Below are 13,643 nucleotides of genomic sequence, written 5' to 3'. Positions count from 1 at the left end.
GCTTTCAATCAACACTGTGCGGTCCACTTGAGATTTGGATCAACCTCATTTTTGGGACCATACCATAAAATGATCTGAAAGAATGGGTGGACGGCATGGATGATATACATACATCATGGTGGGGCCCACAGAGCACCGACCAATAGCCATTGGCTAGTGGCAGCGTCAGTAGCCAATCCGTTTTCCAATACAACGTATCTTCGTGCAGAAATGAAATGGTTACTCGCGAGCATATCCATGGAATAATAAAATTGGACGGTTGCAAAGTTGGGCATGTGCGACCTGATTCATGGACTGTTCTGATATTCGGCCACTAGACATAAAAAAGGAGTCCACCTAATGAACGGCCTCGATCTCGAACTCACACGTGGCGTTGTCACGTGTGGGGAGGAGTTGGGATAGCGATTATTTAGTAACCTTGGTTTTTGTGTAAATAAATGAAAACGGGATATTTCATTAATTATTCTGAGTTGCCATCTACACATTTCCTCAAATTCATTGTATAGTGAGTTGCGGCACACGTGATAGCGTGGAAAGCTTGTGCGAGATCAGGGCCGCTCGTCGCTGGTTGTGGCATATACACGTGTATAAGTAAAATTCGATATTGAAAGAAAAAACACAAGCAAAAATATGGCCCACCTGACGAGTGGACCGGACTGGCCTGATTTTGGTTACCCTTACGGTGTGGGGCCCACCTTGATGACTTTTTAAAATTTTTTTTTATTTTTTTATATCCACGCTGTACATCCGTTTCTTCAGTTCATTTTATGACGTTTCCAAAACCTAATCAGATCGATATCTTCTACGGACCATGGAAAAAGTGATTAATTACCATCAAAAGCTTTTTCATAGGCCACAAAAGTTTTGGATCAAGCTGATATTTTTATTTTCCCTTCATCCCGGTCTTGTTGACCTTATAAAGGAGTTGGATGGTAAATAAACATTACTGATATTCTTACAGTGGGCCATGGTAATTTTTAATGGTAAGCATTCAATCACCATCATTTCCTATGACGTGGTCCACTTGAGATTTGTGTATGCTTAATTTTTTGAATCACATTCTAAAATTGGCCTGAGAAACAGATGTACGGCATGGATATACAACGTATATCATCAAGGTGAGCTCATGGCAAGGGTAACACCCACTAAAGTGTTAACTGGGTAAGGGTGGTAGACTGAGTGAAAGATACTTCCTTTCAACACCGAGGTCTTTTGGCATCGATTCCCTGGTGGGGGTGGGAAGTGTTAAATAACCGTAGGTTTAATTTTTATTTATTTTTATTTTTATTTTTTTATTTTTAAAAAAGGCCTAATCCGCTTCCCCTCTATGTCGCGCAGATCGTCATACTATATGTCGCCCGCTTCCATGGTACCCGTTGCCTGATAAACGGTGGATGGTGACAGTATACCTATGGGTGCATCCGGAATGGCTAGAACTGGTAAACTAGACGGGAACTGATCAGACGGCACGGTTTGGCCGGTTATGAAGTGCATCAATTTCGTTCCTGTTCTGAAAATCAAAGAACCGATTAATTCAGTTCAGTTCTCAATTTGGGATTATGTAGAACTGATCCGGACCACCGAACTTGGAACCGGACCCCTTGGTAAATAAATATTACTTTTTTTTTTTTTTTTTTTAAACATGAAAAACTAAATCATTCATCGAATGGATCACAACACGATTAAACATCCACAGCAAAATCATTTTGGGAACAAAAGGGTAATAAAAACAGACTATGACAAATAACTCTATGTGATAATTTTCGGTAGAGAGATCTTGGGCTGCGTTGTATATAAAAAAAAAAAACTCATGCAATTGGGTTGGATTATAAAAAGCGAACAGGACCCGAACTGGTTTTTTACAGTGTTCAGGTCCGGTTCTAGTTTTCCTGACATCGTTGGAACCGTTCGGTTCCGATTTCACCCGTAACCGGATTGAACCGAACCGTGTGCACCTTAGAATATACCTAAGTGAGAGCTAAGTATCGAGTTGCCACCTCCCACCATTACGAAGTCTTACAAAAAGATTGATCTAATGCGCCAGTTGGTGGTTTTCAGATGGACGGTGAAACTCAAAAAGAGGTGATGGCTAAGATTTTCCTACTTGATTTTGAACCATAGGCTAAGTCAGCGCCTAATAGTTGGACGGTCAGATGGACCCTATCACTGCCACGTGTACAGCAGAAGATAGCTCCATAATATTACGATAGATACTACAAGGTGGACAGTGGATATCCACCATCATTTCCCATTTAAGAACGGTAACTTTCTTATTTACCTTATTAATTAGTCAGACTGATAACAAGGTAAAGGTAAGGTGTTCGCGTGGTGTATGTAGCGACAAAGGATTTTCCACCATGTGTTGCCAAACTGGCCCCACATGCTGAGATGATCCAATGATCTGAACCGTCCATCTTCTCTTAACTACCATAAACATGTTGTGCTCAAATAATAGCTCTCCAATGATGATCACCATCTTTTACTATAGGAACGGAATGAGAATTTTCGATCAATGTTCGAAACCCACAAACAAGTTGGTGGCCTAAATACTACACTACGGAGAAAGAGAACGGTTCCGATCATCGGATCATCCTATCATGTGGGCCCCAATGATGCGACACATGAAAACTAAACCAACTCGCGATGGACCCAAAAACAAAGCCACGAGGAGGAGAGTGGGAGGAGAAAGGAAGCACGGTGGTGTCTCTAGAGATTACCGCAAGCAAACGTGCCCATAACGGCTCTAAGTCACCCTGCCGTTAAAAAGACATGCATTAGGGCTGACGTCGGCAACACGTAGAAGAAGAATGAAAAAATAAAAAATAAAAAATAAAAAATAAAAAAAAAATCTCTGAAGCGTTTCATTTCAAGGTGCAAGGTGTGAGGTGGGAAGGGTATGAGTGAGACGAATGGTTGATAGTGGATTCCAACTCCGCCAAATATAGTGAATGTAGCCTAAATCACCACTACCCCTATTCAATACACCCTTTCCATATCAAATCTGTGTAGATTTTCTGCATGCGGATGTTCTCCGCCATCCCTATAACCCTCTTTCCCCTTTCCTTCTTTCATCACTTGCTCTCATTTCTGCTATCTTGGCTCTTTTTACTATCTCCAAGAAGAGGAATGGATAGTAAAGGAGATGGCAGTTCCAGTAGCATAGTTGGAAAAGGTGGAGGGAGTTCCAGCGGCATGGATATAAGTGGCATGATTGGACAAGGAGGAAGTGGTGGAAGCAGGAGTTTCAGCGGCAACAACAATAATAATCATGCTTGTGCTGTATGCCGGCATCAAAGGCGGAAATGCAATGCAAACTGTCCCCTCGCACCGTACTTTCCTCCAAATAAGACTGAGCAGTTTCAGAACGTGCACAGGCTGTTTGGTGTTAGCAATGTGATGAAGATATTGAATTCCATAGAGCCGCATCTATGGCCTCAAGCCATAGAGACAATACAGTTTGAAGCGGACATGCGGAAGAAGAAACCCGTGGAAGGGTGTCTGGGTATGATCCGCAATCTCATGAAGCAGGTAGATGCAAGCACGAAAGAGCTCGCCATGGTTAATGATCAGTTGTACTATTCCCGGCAGAGAGATCAACAAATGCAGCACCACCAACAACAACAACTGTATAATATGTTTGAGCCATCACAGTTGATACCACCAATGCCGCCATTCGGTGGGTATTATTACCCACCTCAGCCTGGCGCAGTCGATCCGGTGCGGACTATTACATTTTTCATGAAGATATACATATTAGGGTTTATGGATTTCTCCTCATTATTTATTAAAAAAGAAAAAAAGAAAAAGAAAATGTGGTTCTTAAAATACTTAGGAATGTTGATTTTGGTGATTTGCACGTTGAACAGGCAGCTGATGAAGTGTATAATATTGGACAGATGAAGAATTTGAATCTGGAAAGTGCTTATCTCCCACCTCCTCAAGAATATGAGGACATTAAGCCCTTTGAACGGATGCTTCCTGATGCATATCACAATAAACAAGCTCTCAATGATGGTGAAGAATCCAGGTAAAAATATTCATCTTTATAAGATGAAAAAATAGATAGTTGTTTGATAGTAATTTCATTTTATCACAAAAAAGAAGAAATAATGACTAAATCTTTAAAAAAAAAGAAAAAGAGAGAGAGAGAGAGAGAGAGAGAGAGAGAGAGAGAGAGAGAGAGAGAGAGAGAGAGAGAGAGAGACTTAGGGCTATGTGATATGCTTTTTCATCTTCACTTTCTTTTTTGTGAAAAGTGAAAATTATTGGAGATCTGGTTTTATTTTTTGGTTTGAGTAGAATATGTAGATAGGTCTTACAAATTGCATGATTTAAGAGGTTGATTAATCTCTCTCCAATCACATTACAGTGCGGAATCGGCTATTAGAGAACCACAACCGCTCAATCATTTTACGGACAACAAAATGAAGAATGAAGTTGGAGAATTTAGCCTCACTGATGCAAATCGCAGAAAAGGAAAACGCCGTGTTGACAACTGAGGTGCCATGTTGACTACTGAGGTAGAATCATGTATCATTTACGAGATAGAAGATGAAAGGTATAAGGAAAACCCCAATTTAAAAAATGGGAAAAGTTGTAGCTCTTGGATTTACATATCCTCCTGTTCTTGCTTGTGTGCTTTAATCTTGTAGTAGTTTCTTATAAACCATAATGAAATAAAGGATATAGTTTTGAAATTTTTTGGATTGTGAGTTCAGGTGACTAGAAAAAACTAACAAGACCTCAATCCGTTGTTTAGTTAACAAAATTACATCCATAATTGTGCCATGATTTTTTTTTTTTTTCTTCCATAGTCGAATTCATTCTCTCTTTTGAAAAATTTCAATATGGGGATTAAATGAAAATGGAATTAATACAAGGCCACCAAGAAATGCAATTCCTAAACCCAACTAACAATACATCCAATTGATCATAGTCATTACTTATCTTTCCTTTGACAATGCTTTCCATATACATTGATCGATGTAAGTTCAACCATAGTTTCCCGGTTTTGAGTATTAATGCTGCCAATTACCACCATAGGTTCTTGTATACAGGTTGCTAGGTCTGTTTCACGGACGATTTGTGATCCCAATTGCTATTTTCAGCCAACTCTAGTTGATTAAGTTGTAGTAAAGTTTATATTTTTAATCTGTAAATATTCTTACAGATTGATGCATTAGTAGGCATAATGTGATTTCATGCATGCAATATTTGTACTAATAACGTTCATCGTTTCATATTTAAATTACAAAACGATTTTTTGTTCATCGTTTCATATTTAAATTACAATACGATTATTTGAATGTAATTATAATACGCATCCTCCGATGCACTGGAGTGCCCAAACGATCCCAGTGTTCCGCATGCTGGAGAAAGTAGCATAAAGCATGCGTGCTCTTGTATCGTGCGTTTCTTGTATCACACCCACATTCCCAGTAATCCTGATGGGCATGCTCTATATGATTACTTCATTGGTAGCTACTAATGGAAAGAGATTGATGTATACGGTATACTTTTTACATTTCCGACTATTTTGCATGATATTATGAGACAACACAATTTTCTAATACCAAACAATTATAATTATAAGTCTTAAGTGGTCACCATTTCATTTTTTTACTGCTTCTATCTTTCATTTTTTTGATTCATTCGTCTCGATCATTTCATACTACAATTCGATCAAGATATTCCTGCAAAATTCAGTCATTTCATTTTTTTACTGCCTCCATCTTTTATTTTTTCGATTAATTCATGTCAATCGTTTCATACTATAATTCGATCAAGATATTTCAGCAAAATTCAGTCATTTCATTGTGGCAACAAAAGAGAGATGGAATTTCACCTAAGTATAGGTAATGGAAAGTTAATGCTAAGCTATGTACATGCACAAGATAATTTTAATCTATATTGATTAGGAGAAGATGTACTGGTATTTACCATTTGTAGTTCTTTTTATCTTATTAAATTAATAAAATTTATGAAATTTTTTGTTAAATGTAGTATTCATGATCATTAATAATATAGCATTTCACGGCGGGTTTGGTGGTTTGAGCTAATTTTCAAATAAAAGTGAATAATACCATGAATTGGCTTTGTAGTTTTAGCCCTTGCTAAGCTAAAAATGGATCTGTTCCTTACTCTCATATTTAATGATTTACTCCGATATTAGCATAAATATCTACATTTTAGGTAGCCTTTGGATAAAGCGAGAAACATGGAATTTAAACACACTTTCTATTTTTATAAAGCTTTCGAGGATGTCTATATACACAGGTGCAAAATTCCAGAAAGACATTGAAAAATGCCTTTTTTGGTTCCATGAAAATTGCATGCAAGGATGACTAGATTTTTTTTTTCGCTTTCTAAAACTTGTTTAATCATAAAACATCATAAGATAATTTTAATCTATATTGATTAGGAGAAGATGTACTAATATTTACCATTTATAGTTCTTTTCATCTTATGAAATTAATAAAATTTATGAAATTCTTCGTTAAATGTAGTATTCATGATCATTAATAATATAGCATGCTACACGGTGGGTTTGGTGGTTTGAGCTAATTTTCAAATAAAAGTGAATAATACCATGAATTGGCTTTGTAGTTTTAGCCCTTGCTAAGCTAACAATGGATCTGTTCCTTACTCTCATATTTAATGATTTACTCCGATATTAGCATAAATATCTACATTTTAGGTAGCCTTTGGATAAAGCGAGAAACATGGAATTTAAACACACTTTCTATTTTTATAAAGCTTTCGAGGATGTCTATATACACAGGTGCAAAATTCCAGGAAGGCATTGAAAAACACCTTTTTTGGTTCCATGAAAATCGCATGCAAGGATGACCGCTTCCTAAAACTTGTTTAATCATAAAACATCACAAGATAATTATTTTTTATCTATATTGATTAGGAGAAGATGTATTAGTATTTATCATTTATAGTTCTTTTTATCTTATGAAATTAATAAAATTGATGAAATTCTTTGTTAAATATAGTATTCTTTTTTTTAAAAAAAAAATAAAATGCAAAAGCCAAGATTCCATTGCTTCACAAGAGATTACAGAGCTTCGGGAAGGCCCAACAAAAAGGGCAGGACCACCTATCATGAGATATGGACGGGACAAAAACTCAAACCCTTATACAAGGACCTACACAAAATCAAAAAAACTCTCTCACTGCACTCAGACCCACCCTATCAAGGAAAATCAACCCCTTAATGGTCTCTGGGAGATCAGCAGCACACTCAATAACCTGAGACTCTTGTACCTCGCTACCCCAGCAAGCAAGCCCATCAGCCGGGCTGTTGCCTTCACGGTAGATGAAACTGAGGGAGATGATACCTGTGGTCATGATTTTCTGAATCCTAGCAACCCAGGGTCTCCCTTGCCACGAAGGAGAGGATCTGCCCACCAGAAGATCAATGACCAGCTTGGAGTCCAATTCAAGCACTATCTGCCAGTACCTTCTGATGAGAGACAAGAAAAGCCCGTCATAAGCTGCTCTCAACTCCGCTCTATTGTTAGATCCCCTCCCGTAGCCAGAAAAAAAACCAACCAGGAACCTCCCCTTATCATTCCTAACCAAGCCTCCTCCACCTGACATCCCTGGGTTGTTCCTGGCGGAGTCGTCGATGTTGAGCTTAACCCAGGAGCTGGGAGGCCTAACTCATCGAATGATTTCCACACGAGATCCGCTATGCAGCGGGGCCGGCAAGCCAAAGCTTTCCTAGATGAGGGACCTCCCATAAGACGGAGCCTTGGACTTTGAATCTGAAGCGGACAGCTCCTTCAACCAGAACTGGATACGGGCGAGGCAGGCGACGAAACGAACCTTCTGATTTTCTTGCTTGGTGGCATATCTTGATTCCAAATTTCCCAAAAAATAAGACTAGGGAGGGATTTGCGAATAGATGGCGGGACTCTCAAATTTGCAGAGGCTATCCACCATTGCTGCACCCTATCCTCCACTGTTTGATTGAGGGAAAATGTGATCTCTAGCCGCGCTCCAACGTTAAATATAGTATTTATGATCATTAATAATATAGCATGCTTGGGTTTGGTGGTTTGAGCTAATTTTCAAATAAAAGAGAATAATACCATGAATTGGCTTTGTAGTTTTAGCCCTTGCTAAGCTAACAATGGATCTGTTCCTAGCTCTCATATTTAATGATTTACTCCGATATTAGCATAAATATCTACATTTTAAGTAGCCTTTGGATAAAGCGAGAGACATGGAATTTAAACACACTTTCTATTTTTATAAAGCTTTCAACAATGTCTGTATACACAAGTACAAAATTCCAAGAAGGCATTAAAAAACACCTTTTTTGGTTCCATGAAAATCGCATGCAAGGATGACTAGATTTTTTTTTTTTTCACTTCCTAAAACTTGTTTAATCATAAAACATCACAAGATAATTTTAATGTATATTGATTAGGAGAAGATGTATTAGTATTTACCATTTATAGTTCTTTTTATTTTATGAAATTAATAAAATTTATAAAATTTATAAAATTCTTCGTTAAATGTAGTATTCATGATCATTAATAATATAGCATGCTATACGGCGGGTTTGGTGGTTTGAGCTAATTTTCAAATAAAAGTGAATAATATCATGAATTGGCTTTGTAGTTTTAGCCTTTGCTAAGCTAACAACGGATCTGTTCCTAGTTCTCATATTTGATGATTTACTCCGATATTAGCATAAATATCTACATTTTAGGTAGCCTTTGGATAAAGCGAGAAACATGGAATTTAAATACACTTTCTATTTTTATAAAGCTTTCAAAAATGTCTGTATACAAAAGTACAAAATTCCAAGAAGGCGTTAAAAAACGGCTTTTTTGGTTTCATGAAAATCGCATGCAAGGATGACCAGATTTTTTTTTTTTTTTTTTGCTTCCTAAAACTTGTTTAATCATAAAACATCACAAGATAATTTTAATCTATATTGATTAGGAGAAGATGTACTAGTCTTTACCATTTATAGTTCTTTTTATCTTATGAAATTAATAAAATTTAAGAAATTCTTCGTTAAATATAGTATTCATGATCATTAATAATATAACATGCTATACGGCGGGTTTGGTGGTTTGAGCTAATTTTCAAATAAAAGTCAATAATACCATGAATTGGCTTTGTAGTTTTAGCCTTTGCTAAGCTAACAACAGATCTGTTCCTTACTCTCATATTTAATGATTTACTTCAATATTAGCAAAAGTATCTACATTTTAGGTAGCCTTTGGATAAAGCGAGAAACATGGAATTTAAACACACTTTCTATTTTAAAAAGCTTTTGAGGATGTCTATATGCACAGTTACAAAATTCCAAGAAGGCATTAAAAAATACCTTTTTTGGTTCCATGAAAATCACATGCAAGGATGACTAGATTTTTTTTTTTTTTTTCGCTTTCTAAAACTTGTTTAATCATAAAACATCACAAGATAATTTTAATCTATATTGATTAGGAGAAGATGTACCAATATTTACCATTTATGGTTCTTTTTATCTTATGAAATTAATAAAATTTATGAAATTCTTTGTTAAGTGTAGTATTCATGATCATTAATAATATAGCATGCTACACGGCGGGTTTGGTGGTTTGAGCTAATTTTCAAATAAATGTGAAGAATACCATGAATTGGCTTTGTAGTTTTAGCCCTTGCTAAGCTAACAATGGATCTGTTCCTTACTCTCACATTTAATGATTTACTCCAATATTAGCATAAATATCTACATTTTAGGTAGCCTTTGCATAAAGCGAGAACATGGAATTTAAACACACTTTCTATTTTTATAAAGCTTTCGAGGATGTCTGTAAACATAGGTACAAAATTCCAAGAAGGCGTTAAAAAATGCCTTTTTTGGTTCCATGAAAATCGCATGCTAGGATGACTAGAATTTTTTTTTTCCTACCTAAAACTTGTTTAATCATAAAACATTATAAGATAAGTTTAATCTATATTGATTAGGAGAAGATGTACTAGTATTTGCCATTTATAGTTCTTTTTATCTTATGAAATTAATAAAATTGATGAAATTCTTCGTTAAATGTAGTATTCAGGATAATTAATAATATAGCATGCTACATGGCGGGTTTGGTGGTTTGAGCTAATTTTCAAATAAAAGTGAATAATACCATGAATTGGCTTTGTAGTTTTAGCCTTTGCTAAGTTAAAAATGGATATGTTTCCAACTCTCATATTTAATGATTTACTCCAATATTAGCATAAATATCTACATTTTAGGTAGCCTTTGGATAAAGCGAGAAACATGGAATTTAAACACATTTTCTATTTTTATAAAGCTTTCGAGGATGCCTGTATACACAGGTACAAAATTCCAAGACGGCGTTAAAAAATGCCTTTTTCGGTTCCATGAAAATCGCATTCAAGGATGACTAGTTTTTTTTTTTTATATTATATTTTTAAATTTTTTTTTTTTTCTTCCTAAAAACTTGTTTAATCATAAAACATGTTTCATCGTCAACAAACTATGGGTTGCTGCGAATGTGAAGACTGATATATTTGAAGTTGCACTCATTGAGATCATTCGCTATATAGATTTTGGTTTTCGAGATTTTCTAATCAATCAAAGGCACCAAAAATTTTCAAAATCAACCCATCCAAACACCATTATAAAAATTTCTAGATCCATATTTTTTGGATTGGATTAAAACCACCTAAATGACTGGAGCATTAGAATTTGGAACCTACTACCATTAAAGGTTCTAGACTTATCAATTTTATTGGTTCTATATTGTATTTTTAAGAGGTTGAGACCTAAGTAAATGCTATTAGGGAAAAAAATGCTTGCTTGAAAGTTGTTGCTCTTTTTAAGGGTACCTTCATGCTCGGTTATCCATTTTTTGCTCAAACTCTACCCTTATCGTGAAGCAATTCCAATGAATTAAACCATGTCAGAGTGCCAACTTGATCCTTCTCTCTTATTTTTTAAAGGAAATTTGAATATCTATTTCTTCAATTTTCCACCTTCTATTGATTACATTACTGCCTACATTTGGTTGCACCAAATACGTTGAAATTCGGTGATATTTATGATTAAACAGTCTAATTTGATGAAAAATATTATGAAATTTTATGATATTTGGTGCAACATAGTGTTTTAAATAGCAAATAACATGTAGCGTAGCGTTCACCCCTCCAAAGTGTGAGACGTAAGCTACATAGTGTGTGAACTTCTACACCAAATTAGACCGATTAATAATGAAATTTAACAAAATTTCATGATGCTAATTTTCATAATATTCAGTGCAAACCATACACAAATTAAAGCAATAAAATTTTTGAATGATTAAGTATAGAGGTAAGAAAGAGTAATGAAGTTGATTTAATATTGTTACCGAGATTATTTTAGTAAAAGCATTGAAAAATTTACTAATTTTATTGAAAATATAAAAATATAATAAATCGTCAAAAACATTAATTGTTTTGATGTTGTAGTGAAAAATAACTTGTAAGTGAGCTATGTAGTATAGCGTAATCATATAACGTAGCGAATTATCATGTAGTGTAGACTTAAGTGGCTTAAACTATTTTCATGAGTTACATAGCATTAATGTTAAGCTACGTTAGTGTAGCTATTTAAGACATTGGTGCAACCAAACATGTTCTTAACCTTAATTTATGTCACATTTTTTTCCTGGTCCTTAGTAAGTTACTTCTTTTCTATTCGATATTCTTTTTAATAAAATGAGATTCTATAGAAATGAAATCAAGGACAAAATTGCATGCAAGCGGTAACACCTAGACCATAGTATATTTCTTATAATTAATACCAAAATTCTCAAGATAACAATTATTAGAAATGAAGCTTAAGCTAATGTGATGTGGCTCATATAATGGTACACAAGGGTCAGCTAAATAAGTCACTCCCCCCTTCACACGAGGAATTTGAACTATACTAATCTTGAGAAATGTTTTCTCAGGATAAAGCAGCTAAAAAATGTAAGCACCAACTCGTGCAACGGCTTTGAAACTGGTAGTGGGATGTATAAGATTTTGTGGGCCTATGTCAGTGGGCCATTTGAATGGTCAATCGATGAGACAAAAGAAGGTCAAACCAATATTTATTTAGGATGTTGTTGACAATAAATAATATTTCTTTCAAAATCTTAGAAAGGGAAGGGAAGCTTGGAAACTTTCATAGTGGTCATGGGAAAAAAAGGTTATTTGTTTAGAAACTTGATTAGTGAGAGACTGTGTCCATTGTTGCTTTAAATTTGTATAATTTTGATGGAATTTAATGACGTCACAAGGTAGGTATTGAATGATCATGCTTAGTAGGGACTAGAGTGATGTAAATGAGGTTTTAGGGGTAGTCCTTTATAAGTATGCCATCCCATGCCAAAGATCAATAAATTAATAATGAATGAACCTAATTGATAAACAAATTTACCACCTGGACAAAAAATTATGGCTTTAATATATTTTCATTCATTTTGTTTATGCTATATCCTTAAAACGGGTTTTAGGTAATTTTGTGTAGCGGGGAAGAAAAAAAGTTCAAAATTTAATTGCTCAAAATTTTCTAAAAATGCTATGAAAAGAAAAGGCCTTGTCATGTAAAAAAGCTTACTATGTCGTAGAAGGTAAAACGAAAAATTAAAAAGAGAAACATTGGTTAGAAATGTCATAAGGATTTCCAAATGCCCAAAAAGAGGATGTGAAAAGGAGGCATTTTGTAAGGTTGCAGGAGGTAACAGCCAGTGTATTAGGAATTAACCCACCCACCCCACTCCAACCCATGTTGGGGCCAATCACATAAACGACCTAGATTATTGATCCATGGGTTCCACTTTTATAGGCAAGACTCTAGAATTCTAAACAAGTCCTTAAAGTTGTGAATCATACAATTATTGGATCATTAAATACAAATGATTTTAAAGGCTGCATTTGGATGCCCCAAAAAAGTCCGCCGACGGGATGCTTCTTTTCCCCAATCAATATGGTTCTTTTTAAGGTTGGAACAGAGCGATAAATAGTATGACATTTAATGCGACAAGGAGTTTCTACTTAATACTAATAGGGATATTGCAAATGCATTGGCATGAATCGGATTAAGGGAGTTCTCCGATTCGATTCATTTTCTAGTGATTGGGTCAGAATTTTGGCCCTAAAACCAACTCATTAAAATTCTGGTCAGGTCCAATTAGAAAAAACAATCCATTTATTTAATAGGTTAGGTTAGGGTATTGTAGGACCTAATCCAACTTATTTATCTCACAGGCGGGGTCTAGGTCAGGTATAAAAATTACAAGTGTGTTTCAAACAAATAATGTTCCAATGTAATTTCGTCCAAAGCTCGAAATGCTTATTTGATCTTTTAAATGATGCTACGTTTATTTTTGGCCCTCAGATCTCATCGAAGGGTGCCTTATCTTTCACTTGGCCCGGGCAATATTAATTAATTAACGAAACCTTTATGCTAATAATACTTTTATTAATGAAATACTTTCTATGGCTCAGGGTTGCATTCAGGTAAAGTGAAATCAGTTGATTTTGAGGGGTTACAGACTTGACCCATCTAGTGATGCAGGTCAAACTTTTAAACCAGATCTACTCTGTGGGTCTAAAATTTGGACCCAGACCCACTTATTGATTGGTGAAGTCCAATC

The 13,643-nt window shown here is 35.4% G+C and overlaps 1 protein-coding gene across 1 annotated transcript; it reads left to right on the top strand.

Moving 5' to 3' along the window:
* The first annotated feature begins 2,831 nt into the window (after positions 1 to 2,831).
* LOC131223997 (LOB domain-containing protein 13-like) lies at positions 2,832 to 4,499 on the top strand. Its single transcript, XM_058219587.1, has 3 exons — positions 2,832 to 3,717; positions 3,867 to 4,027; positions 4,370 to 4,499. Exons 1-3 carry the CDS (start codon positions 3,019 to 3,021, stop codon positions 4,497 to 4,499), a joined length of 990 nt encoding a protein of 329 aa, XP_058075570.1. The 5' UTR covers positions 2,832 to 3,018.
* The last annotated feature ends 9,144 nt before the right edge of the window (positions 4,500 to 13,643 follow it).

This window comes from Magnolia sinica, chromosome 13 (genome assembly GCF_029962835.1).
Source record: "Magnolia sinica isolate HGM2019 chromosome 13, MsV1, whole genome shotgun sequence".
NCBI lineage: Eukaryota > Viridiplantae > Streptophyta > Magnoliopsida > Magnoliales > Magnoliaceae > Magnolia > Magnolia sinica.
Note: the sequence above shows the minus strand (reverse complement) of the source record. Positions and strands in the feature narration are given on the sequence as shown.

What these genes read in the sequence shown, in the direction of transcription:
- LOC131223997 (XM_058219587.1), top strand. Translation starts at nt 3,019, where the DNA reads ATGCGGATGTTCTCCGCCATCCCTATAACCCTCTTTCCCCTTTCCTTC. An exon ending in AGCCTGGCGCAGTCGATCCG is followed by an intron (nt 3,718 to 3,866) that starts GTGCGGACTATT and finishes CACGTTGAACAG; the next exon opens with GCAGCTGATGAAGTGTATAA. An exon ending in AATGATGGTGAAGAATCCAG is followed by an intron (nt 4,028 to 4,369) that starts GTAAAAATATTC and finishes ATCACATTACAG; the next exon opens with TGCGGAATCGGCTATTAGAG.